General features: G+C 41.0%; 1 protein-coding gene across 2 annotated transcripts in view; it reads right to left on the bottom strand.

Annotated features, from left to right (window-relative positions):
* FANCC (FA complementation group C) overlaps positions 1–21,963 on the bottom strand; it is a 78,962-nt gene that overhangs the window by 46,776 nt on the left and 10,223 nt on the right. For both annotated transcript variants that reach the window (XM_066617753.1, XM_066617752.1), the window contains exons 2-4: positions 14,905–15,079; positions 12,279–12,363; positions 10,899–10,993 (exon numbers count right to left, since the gene is read on the bottom strand). In XM_066617753.1, the coding sequence (XP_066473850.1) occupies positions 10,899–10,993; positions 12,279–12,363; positions 14,905–15,069 (345 nt within the window). In that variant the 5' untranslated portion in view covers positions 15,070–15,079. The remainder of the gene's footprint in view (positions 1–10,898; positions 10,994–12,278; positions 12,364–14,904; positions 15,080–21,963) is intronic.

Here is a 21,963-nt window from a genome sequence, read left to right as displayed (position 1 = left end):
ACTTTTCCCTTCAAGTGTCCAAAGCCTCCAAAATTTACTGATGCTTTTCTGCCTCTTTTCCTTTAAAATCCTGCTAACAGGATTTTGTGCGTCCCGTGCCATTTAAGTGAAATCAATGATAATAAAACACTGGTATTTAAAAAAATCCCTTTCACTCTAAACTAAACAGAAATCCAGAGAATTATAGTGGTTAAGTAACTGAGAGGAAGCCTGCTCATTTACAGACTGTCTCAACACCCTCTGTTTATGTAGCCTATTCCATGAGTAGGATACTGACATAATACAGCTCACTGATTTTCCACACTCTGATCCAATCATAACAAAGTCCGCAGATCCTAACTTTGCTTACAAGACCTCTTGCATGCTTATTCATTAGTCCATGGAGGGGGGAAATGTGAAAGTAGTTTTCCACAAACCAAAATGCATTAAACACCATAATAATTTTCAGAATGCAGCCTGCACTACACTGATGCTTCCTACACTACACAGCAGTGCATTTGTGTTGGTGTGAGGGGCTAAGAAACTGAGGCACGAATGTCGCCTCCTTGCCTCTGCCACAAACTCACTAGGCAAGCTGTTTCCTCTCAGTTTCAACATTGCTACTGAGTACCTTCCAGGGTTGTGGTCAGAATTCCATCAAAATAATACATGTAATGTGCTTTCCACACTTTAAAAAGTGCAATACAAATGCAAAGTATTATTATTATGCTGATACAACCAGAGCATCAGTCTGTGTCATACAATTACATTTATGAAGTACAAAATGGAATCCAAGGAAGTGAAGGAAAATGTCATGTGTTTCAAACCCTTGAGCAATTTAGTATTTTAAGAGAATCACTGGGAATGCAGCTGTGAGGATCCAAAGGGTGGCACTGAAATGAAGGCAGGTGCATTCGAACCTGCTTTTCCCCATTGGGTCATTTTATTCATTTTATTGTATAGGATTGAATGTCCTTGCTTTGATCATAAGGATTAGAGCACAGTATTTTCCAGATCCATTTTATGCTTGAACACCTTACTGACCAATGTTGTCATTATGACTGCAGATTAAGTGGCGGTCCTGGCCCTGCACCATTCGGAGCCAGGACTCAATGTGTTGCCCCCCCATGCCATCTCACCCCTACCAGGTGCGTCAGGAGGCTTTCAAAGGACTTTTGAGGGTTGGGGAGGACGCAGGATGTCTCCCCTCCCCAAGAACGCCTTCTGAGGCCTCTGGAGGTCTAAAAACATCACTTCCAGTATTTGCCAAAAACTGGAAAGGAAGTTTTTAGGCCTTTGGAGGTTCCAGAAAGCCTTCCATGGGCCAGGTAGGCTGCAGGAGGCTTCCCTGGCCCTCAAAAGTTCTTTGAAAGGCCTGAAAAGGATTTTCAAAGGTCTAAAAAGGAAAAAAAAGCAGGTGGCAGCAGGGGGAGGGGGCTGCAGTTCTGTCCCCCATGAGCGGGGCCCAGGGCTTTTGCAACCCTTGACCTCCACCCCAGTACAGATGAATTTGCTTTTCATTTTTTGCCAATATGTGCGAGTTATCAGTTTAACACAGATGGGCCACTTTGGTCATAGGTATGCCTCCTCAAAAGACTCAGTAGCACCTTAACTGACTATGGCAGACACAGCTCCAAAAGTACAAAAGGCTCTCTCTCTTTCCATAGCTATCAAAGGGGAAAGTCCACTTTCATATATAGGGTTATCACCACTTGCTCACAACCATAACATGCCAATATCCAATTCTCTGCAAGCAAATTTGTATACAAAAATGTAAGTAACAAAAATGTAATGAATTCTATAAGTCCAACTTCTTTGCATTGTTAGGCTACCTAAAAGAATGAACCAAGGCAGCTGATAACAATCAAGTGTTCACGTAATGGCTGCAAAAATTGTGTGATATGCCATATTTTAATGCATTGAAGAATCACCCAGAAACAAAAATATTAATAGTATAAAAAATCATAGTGATTTTGCTACACATCAAATGCTGAAGATCTCACTCTTTTGAAGAAGTAATTGATAAATCATCTTCAAACTTCAGATCTAATCTGCATAAATTTACCTGGAGTAAAATAGTTCTGAAGAAATAAAAACATACTTTCTCTTTTTTAAGATGATCAATGCAGGATTAGCATCACAGAAGAAATAATTCTTGATAGGGTAGCAATGAATATGGAAGAAACTGGTGATGTTTCTAAAGTATAAAGCTTGTTATTGGGGGCCAAAAGGAAACTCCTGCCATTTTACTCAAGGGGTTCTTTGCTTGTTAAACACACTGTAGTAATCTGCTTTTAAAGAGCAAATGTACTAGAGAATTTAAAGGGAAAAAATGAAAAGGAAAAATAAATTTTTAAGAAAGGCAAATTTTGAATAATTGAAAAATACTTTTACTTACCACCTATATTTGCTGTCGCAAACAAATAGACACATTCTTCAGTGACTATGCATCATGTGAATACATTCAAGAAAAATCTAATGGATAATTTAAGCTTTACTTCAAAGACAACTATTTTTTCCCCCCAAAGAGCACGTTCTGTATAATTACTACTGACAAAACCAAAGAGCCTAAATAAAGCGGAGGGAAATAACCTTTCAAAAAAAACTTGCATAAACAGAAAGTCTTGAGAGGTCTGTGGAATGCTGTTTACTTCAGTTCTATTACAATCAGTGTTGCAGGGAGAAGAACTGACAAATATCTTTGTAAATGTGACCACCCACATTATGGGAAGCACTATGATTAAAGCGAATTCTGTGATCCAATATCTGCCAACACAGTCTACTCCATGTTGCCATTACTACATTTGCAGTCTTCTTTTAATTCTTTCTGCATGTTGTAGCAAATCCACTGCTCTGTCCAACTTGAACAACAATTACCATCCATATGTTAATTTTAAGTTATCTTTATGAGGTACTTTTTTTTTTTAACTTGACTCTCTTGCAGTATAACAACAAATATTACCCACAACATTTGCTTTTATTATAAGTCACAGGACAGATTTAACATTTATCTTTTTCATTTACAAAATACCACGAGAAAGTAATTATTGAAAGCCTTTGAATTGCAAAAATGATGCAATCTGTGGAATAAACATGTGCCTGGAGATGAACAAGTGGCTTCCAAAACTAGGAGCAGTTTACAATTTACCACTGGTGTCTCTAAAATGATGAATGTTTTGCAGTCATATAATTATGTAATAGCCTGAATATTTTAACTGAACAAAAAAAATGATCGAAGTCCTTGCCTACAGCAACAAACAGATTATGGTTGGAATCCAAAAGCACCCTTCAGGACATAGAAGAGCTGTAACTGGCTTAATGGAAGCACATCACATGAGAACAATGACCCCAAATTAGAGGAGTGGCTACATTTGCACAAGCTATACAGCTTTATACAAATTCTGTTCAAACACAGACTGGAAAGGTCACTCTTCCATTACAGAAAATGAAGGACAAGCAAGTCCTCTTGCCACAAACACCTCTCCTTCCACCCATCTCTACTGTCTCTGGATTGGCAACTGGAAGTCAACCTCTTTAGCATTTATTCATCCACTAGCCAGATATAGCTGCCCGGGCTGCCTGTCATTTAGTGCACCCCTTAGGGTGCAATCCTAACCCACTTTCCAGCACCAACATAAGGGTAATGCAACTTCCGAGGTAAGGAAACAAACACTACCATACCTTGAGGAGGCCTCCATGACTGCCCCCAACTGCAGGATGTAGCACATGCCCCACTGACACAGCTATGCCAGTGCTGGAAAGTTGGTTAGGATTGCACCCAGTCAATCAAACAAAACAAAACCTGAATGCTTCCATATCTATTCTAGTTCACTACTAAGAAAGAGAAAAGTGGCTACTGAAATTAGAATTTTTAATTGTAATTTAATTTAATTCTAATTGTAATTTACAATTAGAACAAAACTAATGTCTTTCTCTCTGAAACACAAATTTAGATTTATAGTTCCAAATTTGGTTATTTTAAAAAAACTCTACAATTCTTGGGCAATAACCCATGTTTCAATGCTCCAAAATATTCACTGAAGATTGATTGGATATAGATTAATATGGAAATTATATCACTTCCATTAGTAGCATAGGGGCAGCCCAATCCTAAGCTGCCCGGGACGCCCAGGCTCAGTGGCACCAAGAATGGCTGCCGCCAGATCCTGCACACCCTGGGCTACCACAGGAGGCGCCTCAGGAGAAGTGGACTTTTGTCCTCTTCCCCCGGGTAAGGTAAGCAGCCCCACAATGGGGCTACTCACTTTACCGCTAACCAAAAGGTCAATGGTAAGGTAAAGGCGCTTGTGTAGGGCATGGAGCCTTCCACGAGTGCCTTGGATCCTGCGGAGCAGAGGTGGCATGGAGCTGTGCCATCGAGCACAGGATTGGGCTCTTACTCCACATCTTGTTTGATTTCATGAGTTAGCAACCCAAAGAATATTTTGTCTTTCTTCACTACATTCGGCTAACGGTCGAATAAAAGACCCCGAGTTGTAATTCTGTACAAAGCCATTAAAAATTTCTTGCAATTTTGACAGTTTTTGTCTCACTCTTTAGACAATTTCTAAATTGTCTATCTTCAGTATGAAACAGAATTCTAAATTCTCCGCCTCCTTGCATACAATCCAACCCGCCCTCGCAGGTCATCAGAGGGAACTCTTCTGACTGTGCCGCCACCAGTGGAGGTGAGGGGGATGGTGGCAAGAAAGAGTGCCTTCTCAGTGATGGCTCCCTATCTGTGGAACTCCCCCCCCCCCCCGGAACTGAGAACAGCTCCCTCTTTAGAGTCCTTTCAGCAGGGGCTTAAGACCTTTTCATTTAAAGAAGCCTTTTAATGCTGACACAAGGGGCATGGCTTTTTTTGTTTTTTGTTTTTATTTATTTATTTTAATTTTGGGTTCCAAGTTTTATTGTGCTTTATTGTTTTTAAATGTTTTATTTTTATACATATTTATATATTTTATGTTTTTATATGATTTCTTCTGTAAGCCGCCTGTTTTGCCAGATTCCCAGTTCAAGCTCCACCTGGAGAATTATGCCCACTTTAAGCTAATTTGCTCCCCTTCTTTCCTCAAAAATGAACCTAGTTCTGCCCTGCAGCACTGCTGGACCCCACCACCAGGGTAGCTCACCTGTTCCACCCGCAGAAGCCCTCCTTCCTCCCCTCTCCCACCAGCAGCTCCTCCTGGCACCACAGCAGCAGTTGGTCCTCTGCAGGTCTTGGGCGTGGCAGCCAAACACCAGTCTCAGTGCCTCCAGTAGTCTGTTCAAGTGGTCTCCTAAGTCCATTCACACATCAGTCCATCAGCAGTTCCAGTAGTCCATTAGCCATCAGTTCATCAATCCAGTCTCCTTCCTAAAGCTTTCCTCCTTCTACTGCCCACCCCAAACTCTCCCTTCATGAGGTGCTTTTATGCCTGAGGGCCCTATTGCCTTCAAGTGAATGCAGTGCCATTTACTCTCTGCTGAATGCCCAGGACTTACCCTTAAAGGGGCCACCGCCAACACCACTTCCTACCTCCTTGCCAGATCTTCCGCGATTCCAATACACTGCCTTGAGTGTCCTTTACTGGGACAGAAAGGCGGGATATAAATGAATGAATGAATGAATGAATGAATATGAATGAATGAATGATTCTGGGACATAATGGAAAGATGCTGATCTCATTTTGAAGAAGTTTTCCTATGGACAATTATTTTCTAAATAAGATGCATATCCTGTATGAGTAGATGATTGAGAATGTACCCTAGAATACACCCAACATGCTGACAGCATGTGTACATTGCACAGGAAGATCACCAGAATTGGGCAAACTTGTTTTCGGCAGGCTGGTTGCCATTACCAGTGTGCTCAATGAAGAACTTTAGATACACTTCCACGGAACCCTGTGACCCCCAAAACAAAGTCTGAAATTCACAGATGTATGTTATTTAGGATTCTTCTTTGTTGCTTTTCCATATCTTCTTCTAACAGCAAACTCAAATAGTCAGATGCCTATCAGTTTGGGAGCAAAACAGGGACACTGAAAAACGCAGAAGTGATTTCTGAAAACTTGGGGGGCTCCCTAGGCATGCAGAAACATGTAAATTAGTTAAACACACACACACACACACACACACACACACACACACACACACACACACACACACCCCTGTGAGACCCTCTAGAACATTTTGAAATGTTACGGTTGCAGAGGTAAAGCTAGAATAAATCTCTTCAGCAGGAAACCAAGAGCCAAATCCTGAACTGTGTGGTTCACCATCAGCTTGCACTGTCGCAAAAGTGCCATAAGACACATTTGCAAGCATTACCACTGACCCAGCACCAAAGCTGGCCCAGTGTGAGCCTGCACTGGGACAGCACTTGGTTGGAGGCTGGCGATCCGTGGAAAGTGCCAGGCGCCGGAGAGGTAAGTCAGGGTGGTGGGGGAGACAGACAGGAGACATTTCAGGGTAGACAGAGGACGGGGAAGGCGTGGCGGGAGAGGGAGTAGGGCAAGAGGGGGTAGGACCAGCAGATCTCAGCTTTGCTGGATCCAGAGCCCTATGTCGGGTCTTACAGCCCAACATGAGGAAGCTTTACTCTGCACTGGCTAAATAGCCAGCACGGAGTCCAGTAGCCCCATTGTGGGACCATTTACCTTACTTGGGAACAAAAATCCCCTTTCCTTTGAGAAGGTGTCAGGAGCCACCGCTGACTGCCTGATGCACTCAGGATGCCACAGTAGCCATTTTTGGTGCCAAGGCACTCTTTCGCACCAAGAAGCTCAGGACTGGGCTGTAAGAAGTCCTCTCTTTGCTGATGCCTTAGGGTGGGGAGGGGCTGGAAGGGTAGTCAATGCAGTTGCTCCCCAATGATGCTATGTTAAAATTCTCAATTTTTCCATGGTTTTCTGCTAGCAGCTCTCACTTACAACCCTGAAGGTCTACAATAACCAGAAGTCAGACTTACTTGCTATGTAAGTCTATCAGTCAAGACCAGGGGTGTCCAAAGTTTCTGGCAGGAGGGCCACATTGTCTCTCTGACACTGTGTCGGAGACTGGGGGGGGAAGGATTAATTTACATTTAAAATTTGAATAAATTTACATAAGTTTACAAAAATGACTATATTAAAGATGGAACTTATATGAATGAATGGTCTTGAATTGCTGAAGGCCTATAAAAGGCCTTGCACAAAGCAAGGCTGACTTTTCCTTTGCTGCTCCTACTGCATCACAGATGTGAAACAACAAGCAGCAGAAGGAGACCTCATCCACAGCTCAAGCGAGACGTCAAACAGTTGCCCTCACGCTGAGAGCAGTTGCGTTGGGCCAGTGCGGGCTCGAACAAATCTCCAGAGGCTCATTGGAGACTGAGGGCTCCCTGAGGGCCACACTGAGAGGACTCGAGGGCCGCAAGTGGCCCCAGGGCCAGGGTTTTGGCACCCCTAGTCAAGACCATGGGTTGGAATTGAGAGGAACTGAGACACATGAAATATTGATAATTGTCACAAAAATGGGAAAGTGTATAGTGGGCAGAAAAAAAGTGTATAGAGACAGAAAAAAATCCATTCAAGCCTCTAAAAACTCAGAGCCCAATCCTGGGCTTGGTGCCACAGCTTTGTGCTGCCGCGCATTGGGCTAGTGCCGGGCTAGTGCGGGGCGGGCACCCAGCCTCTGCTGCTCTGCAGTCTCACGGACTGCCGAACCGCAGCACAGTAAGCGGGGGTGGGGAGGAGGCGTTCCGGGGAGGGGGCAGAGAGAGGGCAGGGGAGGCATGATGGAGAGTTGGGGGCGGGGCGGGCAGGAGGTGTGCCTGGGAGAGGGAGGGAGGAAGGTCCGTGGAGCTCCACTCCACTGGATCCAAGGCGATCGTGGAGGGCTCGATGCCCTACACGAACACCTTTACTTTACTGCTGACCTGTTGGTCGGTGGTCAAGTGAGTAGCCCCATTGCGGGGCTGCTTACTTTACCCTGGAGAAGCTGACGAAAGTCCCCTTCTCCCGAGGTGCCGCCCGCGGTAGCCCGGGGTGCACAGGATGCGGCGGCAGCTGTACTCAGTGCCACTGGGTGCCCCAAGCAGCTCAGGACTGGGCTGCCCAATTAATTATCCTGGTTTCACGGTAATGCATGTCATGAGGTTAAGGAACACCCTTCATTGAAATATATGGGATTGTGTCAGGCAAAAAGAAATTACTTTTTTCCCTTTCCAAACATTCTTCAGAATACCTCCCCCCATCCCCACCATGCAGAAACAAAATGCTCTGATTTGAGGCTGTTAAACCAGCCCCAACACCTCTAGCAGTAGGTATGGTATGGTGTCACAGGAACATGAGGGAAAAAGTGGCCTGCCTCACGTCCTCTTCCTGGAACTCCTACTGCCGTTCCACTCCTTAAAGGCTTAAATAGCATTACAGGGCTTCTGTTCCAGGTTGCCTAGAGAAGTGGTCTTCAACCTTTATCATGCCACAACCCCAATAAATAAATAAAGTATGAGACTGGGGACCCGCAGCCAATCACACTTCTCTCCTGGACCCAATCCGCCCTCTTGTCCCCCACTGCCCCCACCCGCCATCTCCCCTTAACTCCTGTGTCTTCACAATAACCCTGTGAATTAACAGCCTGAGCAGGGCAGGCCTTAGGAGCTGTGAGGCAAGACAGCAAGAAGAGGCTGTGCAGGATTACATCAAGAACTCAATTTTGATAAGGCAGTACCATTATCGGTTTGGATCCAAGCCTTTACTTGCAAAGACTTTGAAAGATTGCTGTGACCCCACCCCCCCACCTGAGGCTTCATGACCCCATTGGAGACATTATCCACAGGTTGAAGAACACTGGCTTAGAGTCTTGAACAGAAGCATGCCTGTTAGGGTCTGGGATTTGTCTGACAGATTTAACCTCATATTTCTATTAAAAATATGTATATTCAAAGTGATAAACTGCAACATTTTATTGCAGGTCCCCACTTGTTCCTACCTATTTCACTTATCAATTTTTAAGTAATATTATGATGGCATAACTGTCAGTGGCCAGACTGAACTGGAATGCATAACACAACAAAAGCCTCCGAATAGCACAGCACTTATGATGTAATTAGTCATCATCACCCTGGAACTCATAGTGACCACTGGAATGTGGTGAAAATAGTAGGCAAATCTTCCAGTCCTTCCTTTTCAGAGTGGTGGAAGGAAGTGGAAGAGACAAACATTCATATTTCCGGCAGCTGTTTTGTAACATTAAAAGTCTGCTCAGAAGATGGAGAGAGAAGCAGCAGAAGCTAAAGAAAGTCAGAACTGGACCACTCTGAACCACAGCCTAGACAGGATTCCCTTCGATTACTAAAGCCTAAAACTCAGGGTAGCAACAAGGAGGCAAACTTGCATTCCCAGAACTGTAGACCTGGAATGTCAGTCCAGATGCCTAGAACATTCATTCCCAGCCAAAGAGTTCCCCCAGGTCTGACCAGCCCCTGCTATGTCACAGGAGACCAGATGCCACCAAACAACATTTAAATATTTCTAAACACACACTAAATTGGCAATTAAGTAAAAAAAAAAAATTTCAGTATTGGAAAATGAAAATATCTCTGTCAAAGAATTGCCAGAAGAGTCTCAGGACCCAATTTTATCCAACTTTTCAACACTGATACAGCTGTACGAATGGAGTGTGCACTGCAGCCTGCAGTGGAGAAGGGCAGTTATGAAAGCATCCTCAACATAAGGGAATGTTTGCTCCCGTATATTGGGGCTGCATTGGTGCTGGAAAGTTGGAGAGGATTGGGTCCTCAATTGCTCAATGTCTACCTTAACATAGGCTGTAGGATTCCCAATACTCATTCAAGAGAAAATGTGAAGGTGTTCCAAATCTCTGGCACTGAAAGTATTATTAGACCAGTTTAGTTAAGGAGTCTGATTATTTGGTTACAACAAATCAGTGACAGTGAACAGTTCTGCAGACACATTTAGCACATTTCAACACAATAGGTTATAGCCTAACCCAGAGCGCCATCACTAAAAGCTTTTCCATTCACAAGCAGAAGAGACTCACTGGCTAAAATGAAACACTGGCATCTCCAACAACGGAGACATACTCCACCGGAGGCAAGGATACAACTCAATATGTCAACATTGCCTGATACACTACTGAAAAGAAATTATTCAAAGCAGAATATTTTCCTCTTCTTTTCTCTCAATATGTACTCTTGGATATAGGATTCCATTTCACAAGAAAATAATTATGAAACATGCCTTTCAACATCTGAAAACTGAAAATGATACTATGCATGAGCTGAAGTATTTTGTTAGAGATTAAGAGTGAATGCATAAAATGTTTTCAAAAAACAACCATAAGAGTCTACATTAAAGAGTCTTGAGTGTAGATTCAAGCAATTGTGGATTCATTTGATTTAGAGTAACTAAATTTTTTTAAGCTGTACACAGATATTTTCTTCCACCGTCTCTGAATAAAACTTGGATACAATTAGTTTCTCCCAAGGCTAGAAAGATTAAACAAAAACAAAAGAGCAAAATTACAGAGTATATACATATATTTATATATTGTTTTCAAAACAAGCAATGGCAGCTCTCCAGACTACATTATTTTTCCCTAATTGAAAGTTTGCTTTTATAGCACTCTCTTGCTTGCTGATTTGAGGACTTTGTTCTTCTCTTGAAGTTGCCAGAGAGTTTAGGCTCCACAGTATTAAGAGCTATTAAAATTACTTCAGTTTAAACACCACATCTCTTTTTTATAGCTCAAAATGAGAGACAGAACAGATTGTGTTTTAATTAAAGTGGAACATATTTCAACACAATGTGGATGTACAATGTCTCTGCAGTGGTTTCTAAAAATGACACGCTGTCTCTATGCTGTAGTTTCTGCACCTTTAAATAATCAAGCTAATTTAAAGCAGTCGAAGGGAGGATTCAGTTGCTTACTTGTATCCAGCTGTTGGCCTTCAATTCCACAGGGTTCTGTGGTTCACCACTGTACAGACAACATAAGCACCACATTAGGGTCTTCTGGCATTCATCTGCAGATAGCAAAGCAAATAATATTTTTTTTTAAGAAATCAAAGCAGAGGGTTACCATATAACAAGAGCAATCTTTTCTCATGTTAATAAACAAAAACCCAAAGACTAAAATCGGTCTTTTCCCTGAATTTTTTTGGATTTTGAGATATCAAAGTCATTCCATTAATCACATTCCAACATAAAATTGCTGCTGTTTGTATTTTATTATACATAGTTGGGGTTTTTTTAAACAAATAATATACATTTGTATAAATAATCTTTCAATTTTTTAAAAATTACTGATAAATGTACGTATACAATGAATACAACTACTTATATACAAAATAAAGTACCATAGTCCATTTAAATACTCTGTTTCACTGTTGACAGTGTAGTAGCCAAAACAGGGCACTTTGGAGTTCAGCTTTTGAATTCAGTTCTCTAGAACTCTTATCAGGCTGGATTGTAAGCAAAAGTAAAAAGAGGTAAAAGACAAAGCAGATGCTGAAGCTCCAGTATCTGCTATTGGTAACAAGGTGGAGTTCAGGATCTGCATAATTCCTCCTTAATTCAATCTCAAGACTGCTACAGGTTGTCTTAAAAATAGAGAGAGGAAAATTTTGGTATTTCCAAAGCACTGGGAAACAATCTTGCATAACACATTTGACCATACAGACATATCGAAGAGACCATTTACATTTTTTTTTCTTAGCAACTATTTAAATCTACCAACATTAATGCAAAACAAAATAGATGACATACACCTCTAATTACTCTGGGCTTTTGCAGTATGTATCAAGCATTCAAAGCGCTTCACATACAGTTAACCCCTACTTTCTGACAGTTCGTTTTCCAACGATCCACTCTTTCAACAGATTTCAATTATACTAGGAACTTATTCCGGAGGCAGGAAAGGATGGTTCCCTCGTGGAATGGTAACACTGTTCACATGGGGGAGGGAAAAGGCAGGGCTTTAAAAAAAAAATAATTTTTATTGTTTTCCTGCAAGCAGGGCAGCTGTAGCAGAGCTTGAAACACCTTGGTAGCTGGCTGCAGCCAACTGCTATTTTTCTCTCTTTAGAATATGCTAAAAATGACCCTACATTGTATTGTAAGGATTATTTTCTAGAACATCCTGAAAACATAAAAAAATAATGGCAACCAGCAGGAGTTGGACTCCAGGCACAGGGTTACAGACAAGACTAACCTGAATATTTAAATTATTATTTTAGTGGATAGTCCTCATCATTAACCAAATAAAACTATGAACATATTTATTCTGAAAAGCTAGTTTCCGATACATACCGTGTCCAATAACAAAGGGATTCCAACAAAGCCTTCCCAGTAATTGGCCGATTAGCGGGAACTCTCGCACCGCAGTAGTACAATTCTGAAATTGAAGAGAACAATCTACTTCAAAATAGTGTGTATCAAAACTTACCAAGTGATCTGAATGAGGGAGTCTTGGACAAGAGTGTATAAAGGATACAGAATCTTGTAAGACAATGTTTTCCCACATTTGTTCTCCACTGTACACTTCACATGGTCCTCCTATTCAAAACACCACCGAAAGTAACTGCTGATGATATCATTGCCAGTTACTTCTAAGGTGGGAAGACAGTTGTGATTCAACAAAGACCAGTAAGAGGCTCAGGGTGGATGAGAGGGTTTTTCTGAGCACAGAAAAGCATGTTTTGGTGCCACCTACTGCTGTTTGTTGTGTCACTTTCCAGGTCACGCTGCCAGGCAGCAGGTGTCCAGAGATCCTGTGAGTACCACCAGATACCATCTCAAATTCCACGACCCGTTCACTGGTCTAAGATTCATGACAATTCTTGCTTCAAATTAAAATCAGAAACTTGTAATTGCATTATGTCTTTTCATCAATTTCCCCATGTTGCAAACAAGAAATAGTATCCTATGTTAAAGAGAACACAAACATTCCATAATTTTAAAATAAATTAATCTTAAAATAAAATTTTATATTAAATTAAAAATTATAATTAAAAATTAATAATTAGTATGTACTTACCACACAGTTCCTCATCACAGACCACAAATTCAAAATAAACTAAACTCCCACCTCATGCTAGTAAATCACATGCAGATCATAAGCAGTCACAGCTGTTGACACTGTACTGTCACTACACAGGCAGTGCTGGACATACACTAAACACTTCACTATTCTTTCTTGCAGGGACACAGCAAGAAAATATGAGCAAATTGGTTCCAAAGTAATATGATGTCACATGTCTTAGGGTTGTTAGGTGTGCAGAAATTTTTCTCTATGCAATCAAACATTTCTTAAAGTTAACCGAGATCACCATCTCGATGTATCAACTTAGGATGCAGCTCACCAGACATCTATAAAAAACCATGGTCTTGGCAAGTGTCTGTTTTATCTGCCTGCAAGCACTTGGGAGGCCACAATGTATGGTTGGCGGGGGGGGGGGCAGCAACTAGCTTGATCCAGGACAAGAAAAAGCAATATTGATGGCTGCTCCATAACTGTGGAACTCCTTCCCAAAACTGGTAAGAATTGGTCCTTTAAAGATTGAGCCTCTTCTAAAGTACTACAAGATCTTTGTATTCAGCCCACCTTTTTGTGACCAGAATTACACCTATACAGGGTGGGGTTTTAATAGAGTTATAGGCAACAAAAAACTGTTACAAATTAACATGTGGCTTTAATCTATTGTTGTTTTCCTTAGCTTTCAAGATAGGATGCCTTAAGTCAAATAAATAAAAATAACAAATTAGTCAAAATGTCACTGGTATTACGTCATCCAATGGATTATATGAAGGGCTGAGTAGTAACTACTGCACAAAGAAGTCCTGAAGTTTCTTTTACTGTTTGCTATAATCTACATGACATCATACATAGCCTGAAATTTAACAGACACCAAAGCTACAAAAACTAAACATTTTAACCAAATGGAAAGCAGCTTTGCTATTAAAGTAATGATGCATGGTATAGTTTATAAACACTCTTTTGCAATCAGTCCATTTTTTCCCCATTTTTGCAGCTTTATTACCTAATAAATGAAGGTTTTTACAGTGGCACTACACAGAGATAATATGCAAGTAACAATGAAGATAAGCATTTATTGCAGCAGCATGGTATGGTTCAAATTTGTCCCACATTTGAGATTAACCCTAGACTTATTAGGGCCAACTACAGAAGGGCCAACCAAGGCCAAGTTCTAAAAGTTAAATCATTCTATTATGACATTTTGGAAGAAATTATTGTCAGTTTAACAAACATTTAAGCAATCAGTGACCTTAAACTGATTTTTCTATAGCTCATCTGACAATCACTATTTTTAAAACACTTTGCTCATCTTTTCACATCTATAATATTGGCTAAATGCTCTATTGGTAAACTACAGCTATGGCAACTTAATGTACACAAAGTTTGGAAAATTTTCTACCAGTTTATAATTTATCTTCTAAAATGATTAGGAATTTACAACTGGCCTGTGACCCTACAGCAGTGCATGAAATTTCTCTGTACATTACAGTAGTGGGGTTAATACATCTGCAGACTCTTAAGATTTAAGGGATCAGTTATAATTTCGAGTGTAAGGGTCTTTAAACAATCCCATTTATGACATGAAAACCAGAACCAAATACTTGTTTATTTTAAATTCTTTTTAAAGGTTACTATGTTGGGTAGGAAATCTCATGTGAGAACATAACCAATCAAGTAGAGAACACTCCTTTCATAATAAATCAGGAAAACAGGAAACACATTCCTGTTTGCATTACCTGTGGCTGTTTCCCCAATTTGCTTCTGTGATCCAGCAATACATTAGGTCAATACTACAAGGCTCTCCGCTACTGTTAGCTTTCTGTCTTGTCAAAATGTGGGGTGCAGAATGTTTCTGTAACAGTCTTCAAAACAGTTCATTCTTCCAGCTAATTCACTTACCATATGTTTCAAAGCTCCATAAATCTGCAGTAGAAACTCCTGTAATTCAGGCAAGTGAAGGCAGACATCTTGCTGAGATTCTGAAGTGGTGATTTGACCCCACTGAAGAGCCTTGTTCAGCCAGAACTCAATACTTAATTTAGTGACACTAGCATCTTCGGCCATCTTTGGTCACCTTAAGAGGAGGAGGAAGGAAAAAAGAATTCTCATCAAACAAGCTCTTCTGTGAGAAAAATATTTGCTAACATTTGATGCAAGAAATGCAAAATTAAAGATTCTTGCAGTGTGCATGATGCATGGTACTGCTATCACATTGACACAATTTTTGTGTCAAAAATTAGGCAGGAATGAGCAAGCCTCTGTGAAAGATAAAAATGCATCACTTACATTTTAGTTTTTTGCTATTTGTGTTTACTTACCAATATGCTATTGGAATTTTAAAAACAGTGCGCTAGTACAAATGGAGGCTTGTATACAGACATATATGATCTGTAACCCGTGGGAAACACATACACAGCCAAATCTGACTTTTTAAAATAAAGACACCCTTGGGCTGCAATAGTTTACCCAGCAACCACATGTTTGGAACAAGAGCAATACTGCTAATTCCAACATCCACAAATCTGAAATCTTTTAATATAATAAGTCACAAATCTCCATGTAAAAATATGTATCCAACCATTCTGTATGACCATATCAGCATCAGAATCCTTGATACTTCCTTGACACTGGGGGAGCCATCAATTGATCTCCCTCCCTACTGATATAGTACAAGAATACACCTCACTCAGATGCTCTCTCTACGCTTTACTAGAGGCAATTCTGTGTAACAGCGGTATGATGAAGCCACTACAAATTGCCATTCCAGCATGCTAGCAACACTTGTGAATGCTCCCATATTTATTGAGACCACACTCCAAAAAAACAATAACACGAGCCAGAAATTGGCAAGATGTGACCAGTTATAACTCTTGACATAATCCTAAGTCACATTTTTAGACTTTAGAGGGACTAAGTGGTGGTAGCATTGTTTCATTTAGTATTCTGCTTTTTAACAATGAAATTCACAAAGCAGTTTACATAGTTTTTTTTCTAATTCTTTTAACAACCACACTGATTCATGGCAAAAAAGAAAATAGAAAAAGAGACTGACTGAACGCTCTCAGAACAAGTTTCACAATTCATGCTCCCTTCCCAAAGAAGAAAAAGCAGATGTCAACCAGCAAAGTAAGTGCTCTCAGGGAGAGTGGACTGTCCTCATTCCTTTAAACAAAAAAACAGAACCAATGCCTCTTTAATTTTTGCAGACTTCCCCTCCAAGCGCGAAAATCCATGCTTCCAGAAGGCTTGCAGCCAAAGTGAACAAGATTAAGACTATCCATTAAAACATGGAGGAGAGGGCATAGGGCATCCAAGTTCCAGAAATCATCCTGTCTGGAATATATTTCTTAAAATGACCCATTAAGGTTAGAGCAGCCATTATCAACCACTGTGCCGAGGCACACTGGTGTGCCGCCAAAGGTCCCCGCGTGTGCGGCGGGAGTTTGGTGGAGGGTCATTTATTAATAGGACCATTGGGGATATGAGCCCCCCACCAACAGCAAGGTGTGCCTTTTCAATTGTCCAAAAACTGATGATGTGCCTTGACAATTTTAGTACCTTGTCAGTGTGCCATGAGATGAAAAAGGTTGAAGAGCACTGGCTTAGAGGTTACTTACAATCAGCTCTGAAATACCTATGAGGCAATTTCAGCAATGTGCATAGGTGTAAGAGAAAAGCAGCTTGGAGTTGCACTGCAGAAAGCAGAAATACGAGTTTGAACCTAGACAAGGCAATGGGGATCCATGACTGACAGAAAGTATTGCATAGTGGCTAAGAGATGGAATTCTGAATCAGGACTTCCCTAGAAAAAAATCTCGCTTCTGCCATGAATTCACTAGATGCTCTTAGGGAAGTCACTCCCTTTCCATTCCCCAGTTACAATCTTGTGGTATATGTAAGGTTTCCTTTTAAAAAGCCAGAATTGTGTAGTGGTTCTGGAGTTGGACTTAGACCTGGAGGACCCAGATGCAAATTCCCACTCAATTATGAAGCTTCCTCGGTGACCTTGGGCTAGTTACTATCCATCTCTCAGCCTAACCTACATCACAAGGTTGTTGTGAGGACAATAGGAGGGAACTATTTGTACCACTCTGAGCTCCTTGGATTAAGAGCAGTATAAAAATATAATAAGCATAATACCACCATAGCAGCTTTGGGAGGAGGCAATTTGAGGATCGTCCTGCTTTTTAACAATATTAAATAACCAGAGCTCCTGACTCTTAGATCTCCAGCAATGTGCCTAGTTTGGCCCTAGGTCTAGAAAGGTGGCTAGAAGGAACTGTGAATGTGCCAAAGGCAGCTGATGCTTTGAGAGAAACTTGTGCTATTTTACAGACTCTCTGGGCACTTGCCTTCTCTCAACTTGCATATTTGTCAATAAAATAGATATGACAAATGGTGCCATGAATCTCTGGTGCTTTCTTATCTCATCCAGAAGGAAATTAAATCTTTAATTTGATTAAGCACTACTCTTCAATTCCTTGCCAGACAAGAAAGCTCAATTTTAGGTTGCAGACAGCAGCAGGAAGTGGGGGAGGGGGTTTACAACACAGAAGTAGAGCAAGGCTCCATTTTTTCTTCAACTGATGGTAGCTATACAATGTGACTAGAACACTGACAACCCTGGAGGAAACATTTGGTATGCGGTCATCATGGGGGCAGGAGGCAAATTACCACTTGACATTTGATTTCACCATGGAAAAAAAATCTCACTCTGGCCTGGCAACTACTTATCAACTCAAAGTAGTTAATTCTGGCCAGATTAACCTTTCTTTAAAAATACTATGCTTCTTTCTAAAAAGTGGGAAAACCAACATAGTTTTGGTATTGGTTTTTTTAGCTTTTTAGGTGTTTGTACTCTAACCCAAGGCTGCCCAAACCCCGGCCCTAGGGCCACTTGTGGCCCTTGAGGCCTCTCAATGCGGTCCTCCGGGAACCCCCAGTCTCCAATGAGCCTCTGGCCCTCCGGAGATTTGTTGGAGCCCATGCTGACCCGACGCAACTGCTCTTAGCGTGAGGGTGACTGTTTGACCTCTTGCATGAGTTGTGGGATGAGGGCTTCCTCCACTGCTTGTTGTTTCACATTTGTGATGCAATAGCAGCAGCAAAGGCCAGCCTTGCTTTGTGCAAGGCCTTTTATAGGCCTTGAGCTATTGCAAGACATTCATATATCTTTAATATAGTCATTTATGTAAACTTATGTAAATTTATTCAAATTTTAAATGTAAATTAATTCTTTTTTCTCCCTGCCCCCTGACACAGTGTCAGAGAGATGATGTGGCCCTCCTGTCAAAAACTTTGGACACCCCTGCTCTAACCTAAGGAGGTGGTGTGAATTCACCTGAGCCTCTGTGAGGTACCAATGTGGCACCCTTCAGTTCTGAAACTCATGCCTCCTTTTACCTCCAACCTGGACTGCAGTGCAGTACCTACAATCAATCCAATATCGCTATTCTAGTTTGGGGTTTTTTAAGCTAGAAATTACACAAAATGTCTCTTGCAATAGGAACATAAAGAGCATTGAGGAAAGTTCCTTCCTGAGCATGGAATATTCAAATCTTACATGTCTTACAAGTTCCAAAATATGGACTTATCTACACATAATGTTCAAGAAAAAACATGGTAGAAAGAATAAGCCTAATTCTCAGGTGTTTTTTACAAGCATTCTTTTTTACCACAGCAATTCTACCTAGTGTTTTATATGAATCTGCTACTTTTAAACAATTGCCAAAAATGTGCTTGTATGTGAGGCAGCTTAAAGAGAGTTCCAAAAATCTTTCAACCTGCACCAGCTCTGTCAGCATCAAAAGAATTCAGGGTCTCTCATACCTAGCCTTATGGAGATAAATTTAAATTACAAAAGGAGACCACTCAGGACTATGACCTACTTTTGCAAATAAGAAGACTAAACAGCTTCTGGACAGTTGGCAAAGAGTCCTAAAGACACATTACTGTATATGACATCTTAGTAGTAAACGAACATGAAAACCAATGAGGAAATCCCTCTTTTTCCATTTCTTCATTATGTCACTTGAACATACCTAAACACTTCCCAAGAGGCCAAGAAAAACAATGATTTCACTCATTCCATGTATACCACTCAGAGTCAGCCACTTCCCTAGAGGGAAGTAAAGTATTTCTGTGGTGCCAAAGCTGAGTGAAGTAAAGGAAGGAAATGGAAACACTGTGTGTTTCTGTTTGAAACTGTTTGAACACAGCACTGCTTAAAATGACTATCTGAAAGTACTCCCAAACTCACTTGGCTGTGATGGTGCTAGAAAAAGGGAAAAACCATAGGCCCCTGCTAACTGGGGAAAGAGGCTCCTTTTAAAGTGGTGCGCCTCTTATATATTTAGCAAGGCAAGAGCAACTGTCTCTCTTTACCCTAATAGCATCTTTTCCAGTTATTATTTGCTGGAGTATTTTCTGTATCATGTTTAGATCGTGAGCCTTTTTGGAACAGGGAACCATTTACTTATTTAGCTGTGTAAATCGCTTTGTGAACATCTCTGTTAAAAAGTGATGCATAAATATTCTTCACCACCACCACAGTAAACCAGTTTAAAACCATTTCCAAAAATGACATCTCATATGGGGGAGGGCGACTAAACTCACTCCAATCCTAGGTTGACCCTCCAACTGCTCCCCCGTTTCAGAAGTGTCAAGAGTCTGCCAAACTACGCATTACATGCAACAAGGTCATGCAATGGAGCCCCATGTTTTACTTAAAAAAAACAACAGCAGGCTCTGGAGGGAGCGATTTTAAACAGAGAAGTGGTAGAGCAGTGATTTTCAACCTTTTTCATCTCATGGCACACCAATAAGGTACTAAAATTGTCAAGGCACACCATCAGTTTTTGGACAATTGGCAAGGCACACCTTTCTGTTGGTGGGGGGGCTTATATCCCCAATGACCTTCCACCAAACTACCACAGCACACCTGGGGACCAATCGCAGCACACCAGTGTGCCACAGCACAGTGGTTGAAAATGGCTGCGGTAGAAGAACGAATTCTTTAGAGCAGTGGTTCTCACACATTTAGCACCAGGACCCACTTTTTAGAATGAGAATCTGTCAGGACCCACTGGAAGTGAAGTCATGACCAGAAGTGACATCATCAAGCAGGAAAATGTTTAACAATCCAAGGTTGCAACCCTACTAATCCTTACCCAGAAGTAAGTCCCATTGTTAATATATACATAGTAGCTTTGATAAAAGTACAGGTCTGTAACATTTCCCCAAATGTAGTCACATACCATGGAAGCATCAAGTCTAATATATTAAAATGAATGGGAGACCCATCTGAAATGGGCTCACGACCCTAGAGGGTCCCAACCCACAGTTTGAGAAACACTGCTCTAGACTGTCATTTGTCTGCTCCAAATCACTTCATCCCAAGGAGAATACTCAAACTCCACAAGCCTCAAATTATACGTTTACCCACATTCTGAACCCAAATGATGGTGCCTCTAGGGACAGTTTAATAGGAAGGAATAGTGTTGCAAGGTAATCCCAGATGTTCCAGGGTAATCCCAGATGTTGCAAGAGATCTCAAGATTCCAAAGCAAACTCAAAAGGCAGTGGTGATCAAATCCAAGTGTTTATTGTAAATCCAAAGGTTCCAAAGGTTGAGAGTCAGAAGTGAGAGAGAAGTCACTGTGTGAGAGAAGCGTGTGTGTGTGTGAGTCAGAAGTGGGAAGCAGAGAAAAAAGCCCAGAGCATCTGCTTCCGCTCACTTTTATTACAGTGTGGGTTCCCTCCTTGAGACACATCATTGGTGGGTTACAAATCACCCGTTGTTCCATAATAGGCAATCTTATACATACATCACAGACCCCCAGCAGTCAGCAAATGGCACTGCACTTTTAATTTCGCTCAAAACTTGTCCTCATCTCATAACCATCTCATGACTTACTTCAGCCTTCGTTGTAGCCCGTGAAATACAACATACTTGCCACTGGATGCAGGCACAGCTAAAAAATTGTTATCATGCATTTTCTCTGAGAACCTGACCTTTGCAATGTTAACCGGAAATAGCCTTGATGTGAACTGGAACTGGCTGTGTTGTCTTCTTAAACCCTTCTAATGTAGTTAGACCACTAAAACGTACTTAAAATAATGTGTTATATGGTAGCTGCACTTGTTTATGCACCAAAACTGGTTTTAAAATGAAGAATAAGCAATATAAAAGAAAACTAAGCTGACCACTATTTTCTATAAAATCTGGTGTATCCCAGCAAGTGTGTGCAGCCTGTTGCTCTAAAAATATTGTATAGCTATCTACCTATATATGAAGACTCTGAGCTTAAAGCCATGATACTGAGCTTATGTGTTAAAAAGTGAGACAGACCGATTGTAAAAGCACAAACACATTTTTTTTTACTCTTCTTCGAAAACAAAGAACTATTCATTCAAATGCATTCTTATCTGTTGTGCCGGGAACATCTGCAGCATGTGGCCAAGGCCAGCCAACAGCGTAACTTGTAAAAAAAACTGAAACCATTTTAAAAAACCAAAACCATTTCTTTTACTCCAGTTGAACATTCAGAGATGGACCATGCTGTTTACGTTTCAGGTAAGCATACTATAACATAACTACCAGGCTTACCTTGTATCAGTACTATTAATTATCCCTCAACTCAGAATACTCTCTCCTAAAACTTTTTTAAAAAGAATGAAACACCACAACACACATTTGCAAGCATGGTTATCCCTTAAGTCAGGGATGCAAACTCATTTCATACAGCAGGGCAAATAGCATACAAGGTATCTGCTGAGGGCCAGAAGTGATGTCATTAAGCAGAAACTGAGGTCCGGTGCAGGTGATGACCAGAAATAAGCACTTTTTCCTTAGCTGCAAACTGCAGAAGAGGAAATATGCAAATCTTGATTGGTTTTTCCAAGATAGTGGAGAGCCCAATTATCATTCATGCAGGCTGCTCTTTCAGCAGTGCCACT

The sequence above is a fragment of the Tiliqua scincoides genome, chromosome 2, assembly GCF_035046505.1.
Source record: "Tiliqua scincoides isolate rTilSci1 chromosome 2, rTilSci1.hap2, whole genome shotgun sequence".
NCBI lineage: Eukaryota > Metazoa > Chordata > Lepidosauria > Squamata > Scincidae > Tiliqua > Tiliqua scincoides.
The sequence above is the reverse complement of the archived record's forward strand: the minus strand, read 5'-3'. Positions and strand labels throughout refer to the sequence as shown.